At 52.1% G+C, this 17,471-nt stretch overlaps 2 protein-coding genes across 3 annotated transcripts in view; one reads left to right on the forward strand and one right to left on the reverse strand.

Annotated features, from left to right (window-relative positions):
* The window catches only part of RAB6A (RAB6A, member RAS oncogene family), a 58,368-nt gene extending 55,335 nt beyond the window's left edge, over positions 1 to 3,033 (reverse strand). For both annotated transcript variants that reach the window (XM_065678936.1, XM_065678935.1), the window contains exon 1: positions 2,695 to 3,033. In XM_065678936.1, the coding sequence (XP_065535008.1) occupies positions 2,695 to 2,764 (70 nt within the window). In that variant the 5' untranslated portion in view covers positions 2,765 to 3,033. The remainder of the gene's footprint in view (positions 1 to 2,694) is intronic.
* Positions 3,034 to 8,206: 5,173 nt separating this feature from the next.
* Positions 8,207 to 17,203, forward strand: MRPL48 (mitochondrial ribosomal protein L48). Its single transcript, XM_065678937.1, has 8 exons — positions 8,207 to 8,417; positions 10,112 to 10,164; positions 10,504 to 10,541; positions 11,433 to 11,518; positions 12,283 to 12,455; positions 14,079 to 14,181; positions 15,303 to 15,392; positions 16,955 to 17,203. Exons 1-8 carry the CDS (start codon positions 8,397 to 8,399, stop codon positions 17,027 to 17,029), a joined length of 639 nt encoding a protein of 212 aa, XP_065535009.1. The 5' UTR covers positions 8,207 to 8,396; the 3' UTR covers positions 17,030 to 17,203.
* The last annotated feature ends 268 nt before the right edge of the window (positions 17,204 to 17,471 follow it).

Here is a 17,471-nt window from a genome sequence, read left to right on the forward strand (position 1 = left end):
GCGCTCGAGGAGTTGGTGCAATAAAGAACAGGCAAACAAGGTAACAGCCACAGGAGACAGGATTTTGGGGATGAGGGAGCAAGGAAAGAAGGAGCTTTAAATAAAAATAATCAGCATCTTAGCTTAGGAAAGAGAATCTGCAGCTGGTGATGAGGAAGGATCACTGCAGTCCGCACAAACGCCTCGGTATATACAGCACTGAACTCCCACAATATGGCTGAGGATACCAGAAAAAAATCAGACACTGCAGCCTCTGTGCAATCCCCCTTTCCTGCAGGAATAAACCACCTAGAGATGCTTCCAGATCTCCCAGGGAATGACACTCACACAACTGCATGGAAGAGCCTGCACAGTAACCAACTCCAGTTAAGAATTTGTTAGCCATCACATGCATAGTTATTGAAGAAACAGCAGAGAAGGTCTGGGATTAGGCAGCTCTGGTTGCTGAGGCAGCTAAATCAACATCGGAGCCCTTCATAACGTTTCATTTGTCATTGTGAAGTCCCTGAATGGAAATGAAGCAGCAGCCTCCCCACCAGCAGCACTAGGGCATCTTTAATTAGGGCCTTCCAACAGGGCAGGCAACCTTATAGCCAAACAGGAAGCGAATGCAGCAATCCAGTGCAACAGTTGTACAAAGAGATCTTCTCCTTTCTGAAAGCTCTTATTTCTACATTTCCCTTAACCTTCCAAACAAAGAGTGCCAAAGGGAGCTGTGTGTAAGCAAAGATCACTCAAACTCCCTTTGCAGCAGCAGAGAATTAGCCCCATCATACAGAAGAACATTATTAGGGCATTTATTCTTCCAGGAGCCATTTGTAACGGGAGCTATTCACCCTTTGGACAGTAAAAAAATCCCAGAGAATGACATCATGACAGCAAGACCTGAAGAAATTTGAGCCAAATTCGGGGGGGGAAGAAAGCTGTTTCTCCACCAGAGACAGGAATCAGAGCCCGCTCGTGCTGCAGCACCCATGGGCTGCATGGACACTGCCATCGGCATCACCACATTGAGCACAGCTCAGTCACGGAGTCATCGCCCAGGGTTTGAGACAAAGGCAGGGCTGAAGCTCACACCGCAGCTGCCAGCAGGGCCCTAACCAGCCACATTCAAATCAGCTCAAACCCATCCACAAGCCATGCTCAAGACAGCAGTTGCAGCATTACATGTGTTTAGTTAGAAGCATTTTGCTCTGCTATAGCAGTAAAACCCCTTCTCCTCACTCCAGATTTGATGCTATGAACAGAATTACTTCAAACCTTCCAGTATAAACACAGATGTTTAGCCAAGAGGGCAAAAAAAACCCAAACACAAAGACTTGGAGGAAGCTGATATCTGATGTTATGTCTGCTAGAACAGATAGACACGTGTAAACTATGAGCTGCTGAGGTTTAATATCTGCACCAAGTGCTACAACCTTCCATGGGGGTATCTGAAAAACTTCATGAAATCAAAGCTCAGGAATGGAGTAAAACAAGCCAAGCATTTTGCAAATGCATTGGTAATACTTATTATTGAATACCTTCGGGATAAAATAGAACCCAGCAGCATCTTCTACATATGCCCTTCTTCCAAAACCCTCATAAAATGGCTGGCCAAACAGCACCTCACCAAGCAGATAAGGTGACGTAGCCAAGGAATATATATATATATCTCCAAGATATCCAAGATGAACTTGTGTTCTCTGAATCCATAATATGAAAAGGAGCTGTTCCAACCGCAGAAATAAATCGAAATCAAACAAAACCAATGAAAGGAATAACCAATAGATAGGTAAATAATTTTAATAGCAGCCTTATCACTAAGTTCATCTCTAGGTGAGTACAGAGACACCAAGAAAGAAATCATTTAGGGGAGAAGGAATAAATAGACTAGGATTTCATCATCTCCTACCACACAGAGACCAAAGGTGGCTGAGGGAGCAAATACCCCACCCTGAGACAGACAGTGTTCTGCACCTACTCATTATGTCAAAGATCGCTCAGGATCTGGGCAGGATTACACAAAGCATCTGACAAACGAGCTATTCTTTCCTCAGGAAACTCTCCAGGGTGAATAGTTTGAAATGCAGAATCGAAGAGAGAGGCCTTGCGCCGAGGGAGGAGGAGAAACCGCTTGGGTTTTGTTGTTATTTCTAATTGAAAAGCCAGGATGAAGAAAATCTCCTCGGCTGAATTCAGTATTTCACGCGGTGCTTTGCCAAGCCATAACTTCACGTACGAAAAATGCTGTATTCAGACGGAAAAAAAAAGCCGGAATTGAGACTCCTACCCCCCAAACTAAACCCAGAGGAGCTGGGATTAAATGAATCAGCAGCTGTTTCTGGAGATGTGGCCGTGGGTTTCGGGTTGGTTTTACTTTAAACCACAGCTCCATCTCTCCCTGCCACCAAAGGGGCACTGACCACAGGGCAGCGCAGCCCTGCAAGAGGTAACGCCCCAAGGCAGCCCCACCACCACACGGAAAGCGGCGGGGAGCGGCCGGGAGCCCCCCTTTTCCCTCATAAACGACACAGCCACCCCCTTTCCCCCTCATGAAGTGGGGTTACGGCAGAGCCACCCCCTCTGGAGGATAAAGGGGGGGGGGCTTAGGCGCTACCTCAGCCCCTCCAGGGTGGGTCCGCCGCGGCGGCCGAGGGGGTGGACCGGAGGTGTGCAGAGACCCGGCCCGAGCCGTGCCGGGCGCTGACTCACCGCTCTGCTCGCCCAGGAACACCAGCTTGAATTTCCGCAGCGGGTTGCCGAAGTCCCCGCCCGCCGACATGATGGAGGAGCCTCCACCGCCGCCCCGCGCTCGCTCCGCTCCCCGCGGCGGGACCCGCGAACCGCTCTCAGTCGCTTGCTTTCCGCCGCCTCACCCCGTTCCTCGGTGAAGGCCGCGGGGCAGGGCTGTTAACGGGGCGCGAAGCCCCGGCGCGGTGAGCAGAGGCCGGGGGTGAACCACCGCGGTCTCCGCCGCTCCCCTCAGGGCCGAGCTCCTTCCACCCGCGCCTCACACCGCGCCCGCGCACGCCGCAGCCCCGCCCCTCGCCAGGCACGTAGCGCTGCGTGCCCCTGAGCCACGCCTACCGCAGCTCAGCGGACCAATCAGAGCGAAAGGGGAGGGGCTACGGGGGAGAACGGGCGGGGTTTGCCGCCCGCTGCGTTTGAGCCGAGGGTGCGATCACTCTGGAGCCTAACGATGGCTGCACGGGTTTGATGGGTGCTGGGGTGAAATCCTGCTCGCTGAAACCGCTGAGCTGCGGGAGGGCAGCGCGGATGTCTGTGGGGAAAGGCAGATGCACACGCTCTGCCCGCAGTATGTGCAGTTCCCATGGGGCTGGAGCACCTCCTGTATGAAGACATAAAATTGGGGCTGTTGAGCCTGGAGAAGAGAAGCTGAATGGAGACCTCAGAGCAGCTTCCAGTGTCTGAAGGGGGCTACAAAGATGCTGGGTAGAGACTTTTCATCAGAGTCTGTAGGGTTGGAAGAGACCTTAAAGCTCCTCCATTCCCAACCCCTGCCACAGGCAGGGACCCCTTCCACTGGAGCAGCTTGCTCCAAGCCCCTGTGTCCAGCCTGGCCTTGAGCACTGCCAGGGATGGGGCAGCCACAGCTTCTCTGGGCACCCTGTGCCAGCGCCTCAGCACCCTCCCAGGGAAGAGCTTCTGCCTAAGAGCTCAGCTCAGTCTCCCCTCGGGCAGGTTCAAGCCATTCCCCTTGGCCTGTCCCTACAGGCCCTTGTCCCAAGCTCCTCTCCAGGTTCCCTGCAGCCCCTTTAGGCACTGGAGCTGCTCTCAGGTCTCCCCTTCAGGAGCCTTCTCTTCTCCAGGCTGCCCCAGCCCAGCTCTCTCAGCCTGGCTCCAGAGCAGAGCTGCTCCAGCCCTCGCAGCAGCTCCATGGCCTCCTCTGAGCTCGCTCTAACAGCTCCACGTCCCTCTTGTGCTGCTGCCCCAGAGCTGGATCAGGGTTGCAGGGGGGGTCTCCCCAGAGCACAGCAGAGGGGCAGAATCACCTTGTCCATGTCATGTCAGTATGAATTTGAGGGATCTTTCCTGCTGATCCCAGGGAAAATATGGGCTCTCTACCAGGGAGAAGTCTTGGCTGTAACAATTATTCTTATCACAAAAGCTCTGCTGAGGCTCAGCATCTCTTCACACGGGGCGAAGCAAACACTTCTGCATTGCCTGCCAAAGAGGTTTCAGCCCAAGGGGCTGGCAGGGAAAATGGATGTGGCTTTCAAGATAAAGCAATTGAGGGACCTGGCTCTGCTTGCTGCAGGCAGAGGATATCATCCTGCTGACTCCTGGTGGCCTTTGGCATGGTCCTAAGAAGCTCTGCAGAAGGTAGAAAAGGAGACAAACATCAGAGGTTTCCTTCCAAAGTGGTTTTAAACACTTTTTGACTGGTTTTGTATGTTTTTTACTGGTTAAACACTTTTTGACTGGTTAAACCAGTCCATAAAGAAGGAGAGACTTTCAGGTGCTGGATCTCAAGTCTCCTAGGACATCTTTGCTCCTCCAGTGCAACAGAAAGAGGATTAAGAAGAGGCAAGAAGCCTCCAACACCCTCTGCATCAGTCACAAACCACTCGAGCGTCACCTCTGCCAGCACTTGTGCTGTACAGGCACATCCAGCTACGTGACAGCGAGAGATCTGCAGCGAAGCAGAAGAGGATGGATGAAACAATCCCTCCAGTGAGACCAGGCTGCAGGAGCCTTGAGAAGGAAGAAGAGCTCCATGGTTCTATTTCAGTTATAATTAGAGTACAGAAAAGGGGTGCTTCAGGTTTCTGCAGCTGAGGGGGGAAGCAACAAAGCAACACCTTTGCTTTCTTAAATGTCACAAAGAAGGAGGTTGTGCTCCTGCAAACAGGGACGCGGTTACCTGGCTGTGAAGTGATTCATTAATCAAAGAAAGGCAGATCCGGGAGCTGAGGCACATTCAGACTGGAAATGAGGTCCATGGTTTTTAACGGAGAAGGTGTTCAGCCACCAGAACAAGCTGCCAAGAGCAGCGCTATCTTTGTATCCAGGGAAAATCAAGAGAAGGAGCCTTTATGAGAAAGCTGCTTTCATCAAAGCAGGAGTGATCTGCTTCCGTGCAGCGGAAATCTATAGCTGAGGTGTACAGGAGATGGAATTACATGATTTAACAGTCCCTTTTGGCCTTAAAATGTGTCCATCTATGATAGATGATGGAGAAACTCTGCAGGGAAGAGACAGACTCGTTTCTCACCGAGATAGGTAGGACAATGATGGTCACTGGGAGAGGGATACTGCTCTACCCCAAACTCAGCCTCAGGCAATGCTCCCTTCTCAGCCACATTTTGTGTGATGAGTCCCTGTGTGGGGGCAGACGGAATTAGGGGGCACAGCCCCATCCATGAGCACAGAGAGTTTGAGGTCATAGAATCATTGAATCAACCAGGTTGGAAAAGAGCTTTAAGCTCATCCAGTCCAACCATTCCCAGCATTGCCAAGGCCACCCCTGCCCCATGGCACTGAGGCCTCGTCTCCACGGGCTGTGAACCCTTGCAGGGCCGGTGCCTGCAGCCCTGCCCTGGGCAGCCTGTTCCAATGCCTGAGCACCCTCTGGGGCAGGAATTGTTCCTCAGCTCCATCTAAACCTGCCCTGGGGCAGCTTGAGGCCGCTTCCTCTTGTCCCATCCCTTGTTCCTTGGGAGCAGAGCCCAGCCCCTCCTGGCTCCATCCTCCTGGCAGGCACTTGTAGGGAGCCATCAGGTCCCCCCTGAGCCTTCTCTTCTCCATCTGAACCCCCCAGGTCCCTCAGCCGTTCCCCATCACACTTGGGCTCCAGGCCCTGCCCCAGCTCCATTCCCTTCTCTGGCCCCGCTCCAGCCCCTCAATGTCTCTCTTGCAGTGAGGGGCCCAGAGCTGAGCACAGGATCCGAGGTGTGGTTGTGGAACAAGAGGTCATCATGAGCGTGACTCGCTCTTAATTGCTGTGCCCATCACGGTCTCCTCCCACAAACCCAGCACCAACCAATCCCCCTCCAGTCACAGCAGCCTCTCAAGCTTGGCATTTCCTTCAGGAATTCAACATTCATGGGAGGAGAAGCCCAGCTTTATTGATCCAGCAATGCTGGCCTCAATCCAGCTCAGACTCCCACAGAGCTCCTTGCTTGAAGAGCCTGGAGTCACCAACCCAGCGTCACTGCCAGGGTGGCCCTGGCTGGGGCTCAAAGGGCAGGACAACGTCCCTTCCACATAGGCAGTTTTGTCATGTCCAGGGAGCTCCACAAGAACACAGCTGGGAGCCCATGGCCTTGATAAGGGTGGAGGAGAGAGCAAAGGTGGGGTAGATCCTCTCTGCTCCCTCCATGCCTGAGTGGGTGGAAGAGACAACACAATGCTGTGCACGGCACTGAGTCCACTCTGCTCTTCACTAGGGCAAACCTTGTCCTCCCTTGTTCCTTCTCACCCCTCCATGCACCAGATCACCATGAAGATGAATATCTGGGCTACCAGGTGTGTGTCAGAGCAGGACAAGGCCTGGCAGAGTGGAGCTGGAATCAGCTGCATGGGCCTGGTTTGCAGCAGACTCTTGCCACATCAATGAACGCAGATGAACTGGAGATAAAGGCAGAAAGTCTATGACAGACCCCGACAGCTCCAGCCAAAAGCAATCGGGGCAGTGATCAGTCAGCAGAGCTAAATCCTGACCTGAAATCAAGCTGCCAGGCAGCTGCTGCATGGGATGGAGAGCACTAAGATGTTGCTGTCTGCCTTCTATCTTCTGCAGGGAAGCAGGCAGGAGGCTCTGCTGGCAAGAAAGGGGAAATCAGGGCCAGCCAGGAGAGAAGGGAGTGGGGAAGAGCACTGGGCACTGTTGAGGCTGCCCCTCGAATCCTGTGCTCAGCTCTGGGCCCCTCACTGCAAGAGAGACATTGAGGGGCTGGAGCGGGGCCAGAGAAGGGAATGGAGCTGGGGCAGGGCCTGGAGCCCAAGTGTGATGGGGAACGGCTGAGGGACCTGGGGGGTTCAGATGGAGAAGAGAAGGCTCAGGGGGGACCTGATGGCTCCCTACAAGTGCCTGCCAGGAGGATGGAGCCAGGAGGGGCTGGGCTCTGCTCCCAAGGAACAAGGGATGGCACAAGAGGAACCGGCCTCAAGCTGCCCCAGGGCAGGTTTAGATGGAGCTGAGGAACAATTCCTGCCCCAGAGGGTGCTCAGGCATTGGAACAGGCTGCCCAGGGCAGGGCTGCAGGCACTGGCCCTGCAAGGGTTCACACCCCGTGGAGACGAGGCCTCAGTGCCATGGGGTAGGGGGGCCTTGGCAGTGCTGGGAATGGTTGGACTGGATGATCCTGAAGGTCTTTTCCAACCTCCCTGATTCCATGATTCAGGTGAAGGAGTGTGGCTGGCATAGAAGGAACCAGTTTGCAATGGGATTTTTGAAGCTAGCTCCAGACTGCCAGCTTTGGGGTGTATGCAGCCACACATCACCCATCCCTGACCCCCTGCGCTACCCTTTCTCCCTCCTCTTCACTAGGAAATGCACCCTGCAGATCAGCGATGTCCCCGTTCTTCCGGCAGCCTTCCCACTTCAAACCCCAGGAAGCACCCGCAGACAGCGGCTGGGCTCACAGCAGTGGCTCTAAGGAGGGATTCACTCTGCCCTCAGAGGGAGCAGACTGCGGGCGACAGAGGAGATTCTCCTTCCCTCCCAAGCCAAAAGCGTGGCTGCATGGGCACCGAGCTCCTCATGCTCACACCTCCATTGTCATGCACACAACCGACCCCGGACCATGGCATCGCTGTTGGTAAGGTCCAGCCCTTCCCCTTCCAGGGAAAAAAGACCCCATCCTCCCTTTGCGGAGCCCATACCAGAGCCAAATCAGGCCGGTTTAGCACCAAATCCTCCGTCCCCGCTTCGGACCAGCACACCCAGCCCAGCCCTGCGGCTGTCACCACGCTGAAGCAGGGTCCTGCGGAGCCCGCATCAGCCCCTGCCTGAACCCCACAGCCAACAGGGCCACCGTGAGCTGGCTGAGGGCTCCTGAACGCAGACACCGAGCGCTGCAGCCTGGTCAGCCCCGGCCCGCCCGCCCTGACAGCCCTGAGGCGCCTCCATGCCCGCTGCCCCTCACAGCCCTAACATGGCGGCCTCGCTGCCACACTCAACATGGCCGCCGCGCCACGCTGGCCAGGCCACACTCAACATGGCCGCCGCTGAGAGCCAATCAGCGTGCGAGGAGCGGGCGGTGCGCGGCCCCGGTGTGAGGGGGGCGCTGGGTGTCCGCCATTACCGGTCTCCTCAGGCGCTCCCCGCCCGTTCCTTCAGGACACCGGGAGCTGCCGCTACCGCGGGTGTCCCGGGGTTGTCGCTCCCGCCGGGGGGAACGAGGGGAGGGAGCCGCGGGGACCTTGAGGGCCTCGTCCCGGGCGCAGGGATGAGCGCGGCGCTGCCGAAGGTACCTGTGGGCTGCGACCGGCTGTGGGGGACAGCGGTCCGATACCGGGGCAGGACGGGAGGGGACAGGAGGGTCAGACCGAGCCCTTGCCGCTGAGGGGAGAAAGGCCCGGCCCTGGGGCTGGGTTACAGAGTCATGGACTGGTTTGGGTTGAGGGGAGCTTAAAGCTCCTCCAGCCCCAGCCCCTGCCCCGGGCAGGGACCCCTTCCACTTGAGCAGCTTGCTCCAAGCCCCTGTGTCCAGCCTGGCCTTGAGCACTGCCAGGGATGGGGCAGCCACAGCTTCTCTGGGCACCCTGTGCCAGCGCCTCAGCACCCTCTTACTGGGTGATTTTTAACTCACCTCCAGCTTGAATCTCCCCTCTTTTAGTTTGAAACCATCACCCCTTGTCCTATTGCACAAGCCCTGCTACAGTCTTTCCCCATCTTTGTTATCAGCCCCTTTTAAGAAGTGAAAAGAGGGGAACTCCAAGCCCCATTGCTCATGTGAAGGGAATTGGGGTGTTGTGTCCCCTGGGAGGACACATTCCTGCCCCTGAGTTAGTGCCCTTGTTGTTTACCCTGGTGTACCTGGGCCAGGGGCAGAGATTCCCCCTCAGCACCCCTCTTTCCTCCTCAGCTACCCAGGGACCATCCCTGGTCCTGCCTGTCCCTCTGCTCACATTGGCAGTAATCCCCCCAGCCTGGCTGGCTGGGTGCAGCTCTGCCTGCCAGGGTTGTGGTGACAGCAGGGCTCTGCCTTGGTGATGGATGAGCTGTTTCCTTCCATCCATGCGGAGCTGGAACGAGCCTGAGGGTTATTCATGTGGCTGTTGTAACCTGGCGGTGGTGGGATGGCGTGAGGGATGAATGTGGTCTGTAAGCAAGGGGAGGAGAGCCTCCCTCGCCAACATGTTGGATCCCAAACTAAAGTGAAGGGGGTGCCTGAGAAGGTTAACACAGTCATAGAGTCATGGAATGAACTAGAACAGGTTGGAAAAGACAAGTGTCCCATCCCTTGTTCCTTGGGAGCAGAGCCCAGCCCCTCCTGGCTCCATCCTCCTGGCAGGCACTTGGAGGGAGCCATCAGGTCCCCCCTGAGCCTTCTCTTCTCCATCTGAACCCCCCAGGTCCCTCAGCCGTTCCCCATCACACTTGGGCTCCAGGCCCTGCACCAGCTCCATTCCCTTCTCTGGCCCCGCTCCAGCCCCTCAATGTCTCTCTTGCAGTGAGGGGCCCAGAGCTGAGCACAGGATCCGAGGGGCGGCCTCACCAGTGCCCAGTGCAGGGGCACAATCCCTGCCCTGGCCCTGCTGCTGCGCTGGTCCTGATCCAGGCCAGGATGCCATCATCTCTGTGTTACAGCTGTGTTCTTGGGAGCAGTAGTAGCTGGAGTCTTTGGAGAGATTGGGAGGGTTATTGGTACGTTCAGAGGGTCTCCAGTGCCATTTCAATGGGTGTGTTCTGGGAAGTGTTGGTGAAAACTCGCTGGGTATCTGCGGTACTGTTTGCATTCTAACAGGCTGCCCAAGGAAACTGTGGCTGCCCCATCCCTGGCAGTGTTCAAGGCCAGGTTGGACACAGGGGCTTGGAGCAAGCTGCTCCAGTGGAAGGGGTCCCTGCCCGTGGCAGGGGATTGGAGCTGGAGGAGCTTTAGGTCCCTTCAACCCAAACCAGTCTGGGATTCTATGATTTTAACCATGGGGCTCATTGCAGGTACTGTGCTTGAAGAAGGGAGCGTTGCTAAAGCAAGTGTTTGCACTCAGCAGGTGAGTGATCTGAAATGAAACCTATCAAGTAAAACAGTGTAAGGCATTAAAACAGTCACTTTCACTGGCATTGCCAGAAAACACACATGACAAGAAAAGTACTTTTTTGCCAAGGAAAATCTTTTAGTTATGGAGGGGGGACTTTGAGCTGATGTCTGGGAGCTCAAAGGGCTGTAGGATGTGCAGAAGAGAAACTCTTGTTGCTAATGGGATCTTTCTGTGTCTGAGGGAGGACTAGGTGTGGAGGAAGCCTTTGTTCAAGGATTGGCCAGATGTGTTTTGTTTCCACATGGGGTAGGTGAAAGCAGAGCTTTTAATCATTATCTTTTTTTCCTACAGAGCAGCAACACCCAGCGAAAGCCATCTGTGTGCTGCAGGTAAGGCCTCTTTATTAATCCAACACAAGGAAAAGCCTCATTTACCCAAAATAATTATGACACATTAGAGAGTTTGTGTCCCCTTTTGATATTTTTAAGCTAATTTTGCACTGAGCAGCTGCTCTTCCACTTCCATACCTGTTTTCCTAACTTTCTGTTTCCCTGTTCTTGGCTAGGCAGGGTCCTAGTCATGGTGTTACACTGTAGAGTGACACCAGGCAGATGCTATTCACTATATTACTACACAGGAACGGACTTAGACCCTCGTGACTGTAACATTTATTGAGCTGGTGGAGTCTGCTGTCACAATTTAAAGTAGAATTTGTTTTTAATGCGGAGGCAAAGAGTAACTGCGTGGCTTAAATCCTTGGTGTTCGGTTTCTCTTTGCTGTTCTGAGCTGCTTTTATTAAAATGAGGGTTATTGAGGGTCTCATTTTACCCTGGAGAAGGAAGGATAAATAAAAGCTGATGCAGTTCTGATTTGGCTTCCTAGCACATGTATATTTGAACAGGACTGGATTGAAAATGAAGTGGGGCTCAGATCCATCGTGGTGGCAGCACTGCTGTCATGGATGAGGAGACAGATGTAACATTTCATCAGCATCCTCCCCATCCACTGGTGCTGACAAGTCTTGTCTTTTATTTGCCTGAGAATTCACCTGGGAAATGAATCACTTTTAATCTCTTCCTTATTTGTTTCTCACTGTAACCAGCTGTGAATTGTAACAGGCTTGTGTGGGGCAGAGATCACCTGAAGCTTTAGCTTGGCTTTGCCTTTATCAAAGAACTGAGGATGAATTCTTGCCCCCAGTGAGGATTTGGGGCTCTCAAAGCACTTGTATACGTTAAAAGAAGAGCTGGAAACATGTTTGTTCTGCTTTGGATTTAAGGTGATGCACTCCTGAGTTGCCAGAGACACTACAGGTCCCGTCCTACCCATGGCATTGGGAGGTTCAAATACCTGCTCCCAAAAGAGGTAGGTATAAAACTTCCCAGCTGTGCTTGATTCCAGCTGAGGCATCTTGATAGAGTCTGGTTTAAGTGTTGGGATTATTAATTCCATGGCTGATGAATTATATGGAAAAGGAATAATGTAATTGTTTACTGCTTCTTGGTAAAGAGTGTTATGTCACACCCACTCACAACACTGCATAAATCCTTCCAAGTACATAAATACCTTGTCCAGTACATTCTTACTTAAGTTAATGAGTAGTTTTGGGAGGGAGGAATCTCTTCCTGTTGCTGATTTTAAACTCCCCCCCTCCAAGTTCAGATCATTGCAGAACGTTGTCAGCAGGTTTTATTTGCATTTAAACTTTCTACATTCCCTCGAATTTGGAAGGATGACAGTTTTTATGGAAGGAGGAACCAACAACTCCTCTAAAACAGCTGCCTTGAAGGCAGGAGCTGAAATAAAAAGCAGCTTTTCTCCTCCCTTTTTGTCTTCTTCTGGAAGAAATGAATCATGGTGTGCATGTTATTTTCTGTGTGACTTCTGTAGCTCTGCCATCCAAAAACTGAACTGTTCAACTTGAGAACATCTGTTCACAGAATGTCATCCCAGTTTCATAGTCAGGGAGAGTGAGCACAGATGGGCTGTGAGATACTCAACACAGCTCAGCAAACCTTTGTCAGAAGAGAGAGCTGTAGATGGTCTCCTGTGTGGGCAAGAGGTAATGGGTTTATTTCCAGCTTTGTTCCAAACAGATCTGCTTTCTGTGTTCTCTTTATTAAATACAGGTTCCAAAGAAGAAAAAGGACAAAGTACAGATGAAAGAGATAAATGCTGGGACAGATTATGAGTATGGAGATATCAACATCCAGATGACTTCCTATGATATGTGTCTTGTGGAGCATTTTGCTCAGTACGTGCATAAGCTCTGCAACAGACTCTCCATTAGAGTCAATGAAAGGTACGAGAAGCTGTGCTGTCATTCCTCACCATCTCATTGTGTTAGGCCAGGTCAGGCTCCTACATGATGACACCTTGAGATAAGGGCACAATCTCTGATAGATTCCGACATCTAAATCTTCTGCCATCTGCCTGACATTCTCTTTATGTGTATCTGTACTATTTGGGATGCTTTATTCATAGAATCACAGAAGGGTTTGGGTTGGAAGGGACCTTAAAGCTCATCCAGTTCCAACCTGTCTGGATACCTTCCCACCTGTCTGGACACCTCTCTCTAGACCAGGTTGCTCCAAGCTCTATTCGTATAAGGAAGGCTGAAATGGAGTTGTTCAGGCACTGATTCCAAGGGAAAAAGAGCTGATACTTCTCATTCCTTTGAGAAAGAGGAACGTCCTTGACAGGCCAAAGGGGAATGGCTTGAACCTGCCAGAGGGGAGACTGAGATGAGCTCTTAGGCAGAAGCTCTTCCCTGTGAGGGTGCTGAGGCGCTGGCACAGGGTACCCAGAGAAGCTGTGGCTGCCCCATCCCTGGCAGTGTTCAAGGCCAGGCTGGACAGGGCTTGAGAGTCCAACTTTACGGGATGAGCTTTAAGCTCCCTTCAACCCAAACCACTCTGGGATTCTATGGGAAAGGCTTAAGCCTGTGGGTGCTGAGCCTGGGAATGTGGGCTCAAGTATTGCTGACTTATGCTGCTGGTTTTTATAGGCTCTGTGCATATATTGTGCTCATTGCAAGTGATTATACAAACTGGAATGAACTTAGGAAACCTCTGAAGGCTGTGGGAGAGCTACCCACTACTTTAGTAGTAGGGGATGCTTCAGCTGCACACTCAAAGCAGATGTATCCTGACAGCAGCTTTGCTACTTTTAATGACTCTGAGGGATGTGAGACAGGTCCTTGGTACCTGCAGTGCACCCAAGGAGCTGGAGTCACATGGAGAAGCACTGCATTGCTGTAGGTAAAACCACTTAGTGGTGCTTCTCTGAAAGCTTAACTTACCTTAAAGCTTTATTACCTTTTATCATATTTGGGCCCTCTGAGGTTGGACTTGGTGTGCAGAGTTCAGTATGTACAGAAAGAAATTTCCCCTTAGAGAGCAAAGCTTGTAGGGTAAAACATGGGCAGTAGGATGTAGCCTGTTGTTACTGATGCTGTGCAAGTGGAGAGGGGGAGCTGATGTCTCTGGGGGAATGCTAACTGCAGAATGGGATCTGATCCAGTGCTTCATCGTACTCCCATTGAATTCAGAGGTGGAAATAAGGTCTTTGGAGTGGTGCCTGGCAGCTTTTGCCTCTGTTCCTGATGAACAGATTACAGAATAAATCAGAACTGTGGCTTTAGAGCTTTCTTTTAACTCTAAAAGTTTCAAGTTCTCTTCCCAGGCTGGTGTTTGTAGCTGTAACAGCTTTCTGCTGGCAGCAGAGCTGCAAGCTTCTCCTTATCTCTTCCCAGTAAAGCACCCAGCTTCTGCCAGTGCTTGAGTTGTTTGATACATAGTTTGCATAATTAATTCCTCATGAAAAGTTAATCTCCTTCCACATTCTCTGCTGCTGGAGGTTGATTCCTTCCTGTAAAGCAGGAATCTCCCTCCCTGGCCAAAGCACTGACCTGTGGTTCCTGCAGCTACGCGATGCCCACCAAAACAGAGGAAGTGCTGTTCCTGGAAGAGAAAGGTTCCAAACCGCAGCTGGATGCTGTCCTTACAACCCATAAGAGGGTTATCCAGGTAGGAGTTTGCTCATCATGTTGTGGCTCTTGTGCAGTGCTTCCTATCACAGGCTGCTCCTCAAAACCCCTTAACTCCTGGAGTTAAGTCCCTGGAACAAATGAAAGGTGTAATCTGTGTGTAAATTGAAGCATGGAGCGAGCAGTCTAATTGGATTTCTTGCTAAAGGTTTCTCACAAAGCAGAAGAGGGGTTCCTGGATTATATATTTCAGACTGAAGATTTATCAAGTGTTTTGTGCAGAATACTTAAGGCAAGGGGTAAAAAAGTCACATTTGGACTATAAGGGTGCTGGAAAGGGGCTCTTCATCAGGGACTGTAGTGATAGGACAAGGGGTGATGGGTTCACACTGAAACAGGGGAAGTTCAGGTTGGATCTAAGGCAGAAATTCTTCCCTGTGAGGGTGCTGAGGCGCTGGCACAGGGTGCCCAGAGAAGCTGTGGCTGCCCCATCCCTGGCAGTGCTCAAGGCCAGGTTGGACACAGGGGCTTGGAGCAAGCTGCTCCAGTGGAAGGGGTCCCTGCCTGTGGCGGGGGTTGGAACTGGATGGGCTTTAAGGTCCCTTCCAAACCAAACCAATCTGTCATTCTATAAAGGATGACTGGGCAAACTCAGTGAAATCCAATAATCCTGTTACTATCAGGGCCAGTTTCAAACATGTGCAACTGGCTGAGGTAAATAGTGCTTTCTCCTCAGTGATTTTTCCCTGCTAAACCTCTGCTGAATTACATTTTAAACCCAAGGGTGGACTTTATTACCTGGAGATAGCTGATGTGTGATTAACACTGGGGCTTGTAGGTTTGCAGTGGCAGCCTTTGTATTAGACTCTCATCTAAATGAAGATCCGCATGCATGGCTGAATCTCTTTCCATGCAGAACAGTCAGGAAGCACAGGAGAGCAGTCAGGAAGCACAGTGTTCATAGAGAAGAGCCAAAATGAGAGCTTTGGTCTGTGCTGTATGCAAAAGGTGTGAGCACAAAGCAGAGAGTGCTTCTCTGAAGTGCCTGACTGCCACAGGCTCATACTGAAAGGGACACTCTTTCTTTCTATGCCATTAGTATAATGAGTCCATTTGGGATGTGGGGTTCTGCTCCTGCAGCACTTTTATTTCATCTTTCAGATCAGCCATTTGAGCTCAACGTTTGCTCCAATCCTCTTGGAAATCATTCAGAGTAACCAGCCTGAAGGGGTCCATCTGTTAGTGAAAGAGGTACGTTTGATTTTACCAGTGGCGGGCACTCAGGAAGCAAGTAGGATGTGACATGAATTTGCTTGGAAAAGACAGACATGGTCCTGAGGCTGCTGTCTGCTCTGGACTTATGGATACCCAGGATCAGCCAGAACCAGCCCCTCACTTGGTCTATGGAAAGCCATTACCTCTAATTCTTGATGAGTGTTCCATACTTCATTTAGCATCCTCTGGATGCGTCCCTACCCATAGAGCTGCGTGGTGCAGTGACACACTGGAGGGAAGGGATGGGATCCAGAGGGACCTGGACAGGCTGGAGGGTGGGACCATGTGAACCTCATGGAGTTCAACAAGGCCAAGGGCAAGGTCCTGCCCCTGGGTCGGGGCAATCCCAGCACAAACACAGGCTAAAAGAGCTGGGCTGGTTCAGCCTGGAGAAGAGAAGGTTCCTGAAGGGGAGACCTTGGAGCAGCTCCAGTGCCTAAAGGGGCTCCAGGAAAGCTGGAGAGGGGCTTTGGACAAGGGCCTGTAGGGACAGGCCACAGGGAATGGCTTTAACCTGCCCGAGGGGAGACTGAGATGAGCTCTTAGGCAGAAGCTCTTCCCTGTGAGGGTGCTGAGGTGCTGGCCGAAAGACCTCAGGACTTCAGGCCAGGGCTCAGGACTTCAGGGCAGAACTCCACCCACTGGTGGACCGGGCCTAAGGAGATACTTAAACTCATTTTACATTCAGACAAAATATTCCCAGGAAGCCCTTTTTCTTCAGGGACTAAGGCTCTGGTGGCTGGCAAGGGAATGCAGCACAACTAAATTTAAACACGAAAGCACAGTTGGCTTCTTAAGTGGCCTTTGAAGAGTATTTACTTATCTCCAGCTCTGCAAAACCAGAAGGCAGATGGGAGAAGGTCTCTTGAGCCCAGTAATCTCTGCTTTGGTCATGGTCCCATTTCTGGGTTTAATTTTGCCTGATGGCTTTGGCCCTGGAGGGACAACGATGACATTGAGCCACTTGCAAAGTCATTGCAGTCCACTGCAGGAAGCCCAGGGGAGAGACCCATGTGGCTCCATGCCACTGGTGGTACAAGAGATGACAGCTTTGGGATGCTCCTGCAAAGATCTGAAGAAAGTCCAGATCTCCTGAGGAACATAGATGCTACGGTGATGGGCAGTGGCAAAGATGGAGACGTTCAGTTGACTTCTTGAGCCCAATGCCATCACTCACACTGACAAAAGCAGTTAGCCAGGAGAGGAAGAGCTTACAAAGACGAATTTCAGAGCAGCCCACACCAGCACCAAGTGTTCAGAATCATTTTGGCCGCTGCTTTCCCCCAGAACCTGCTCCTGAGGGAAGCTTGATGTAAGAGAGGAGTCTTAAGAGCGCTGCAGCCAGCTTCCACATGGAGCTGCCTACAAGATCCTAGTCAGTGGGGACTTTCTGCTTGGGCTCCTTAGGTTCAGTAGACAATTAAGTTCTTTGTTTTTCTATTTCTAAGTGATTCTTTCTGGGAGAGGGTACATCTTCTTCCATTTCAGGCAGTTCTCAAGGTGGTTCTGATTTGCTTGGGTTGTTCTATCCTCTACAGCACACAGAAGCTGACTTCAAGAGCCGATTGAAGGCTCGACCAGAACTTGAAGAGCTGAAGGCACAGATGAACTGAGATGAAGATGAACTCTCCATCCACTCTGGAGCCACCCCCAGGGAAGTGACCTTCTCCACGTGGTTGTTAGGCCTCCAGAAGGTGATTTCATGAGCATTGTAGCAATAATGTGGTGAATGGGAAGAAAATTCCCTGTTAAAGAGCCTGTCTTAATAAATACATGTGTTTAACTGACCCATTAGAATGTGGTCACGGAGCTGCTGCAAGGGCTGGAGCAGCTCTGCTCCGGAGCCAGGCTGAGAGAGCTGGGCTGGGGCAGCCTGGACAAGAGAAGGCTCCTGAAGGGGAGACCTGAGAGCAGCTCCAGTGCCTAAAGGGGCTGCAGGAAAGCTGGAGAGGGGCTTGGGACAAGGGCCTGTAGGGCCAGGCCAAGGGGAATGGCTTGAACCTGCCCGAGGGGAGACTGAGCTGAGCTCTTAGGCAGAAGCTCTTCCCTGTGAGG

Source organism: Lathamus discolor, chromosome 4 (assembly GCF_037157495.1).
Source record: "Lathamus discolor isolate bLatDis1 chromosome 4, bLatDis1.hap1, whole genome shotgun sequence".
Taxonomy (NCBI): domain Eukaryota; kingdom Metazoa; phylum Chordata; class Aves; order Psittaciformes; family Psittacidae; genus Lathamus; species Lathamus discolor.

Coding starts and splice junctions, on each gene's coding strand:
- MRPL48 (XM_065678937.1), top strand. CDS start 8,397: ATGAGCGCGGCGCTGCCGAAG. Junction 8,418..10,111: donor TGAGCGCGGCGCTGCCGAAG/GTACCTGTGGGC, acceptor GGCTCATTGCAG/GTACTGTGCTTGAAGAAGGG. Junction 10,542..11,432: donor AAGCCATCTGTGTGCTGCAG/GTAAGGCCTCTT, acceptor TTTGGATTTAAG/GTGATGCACTCCTGAGTTGC.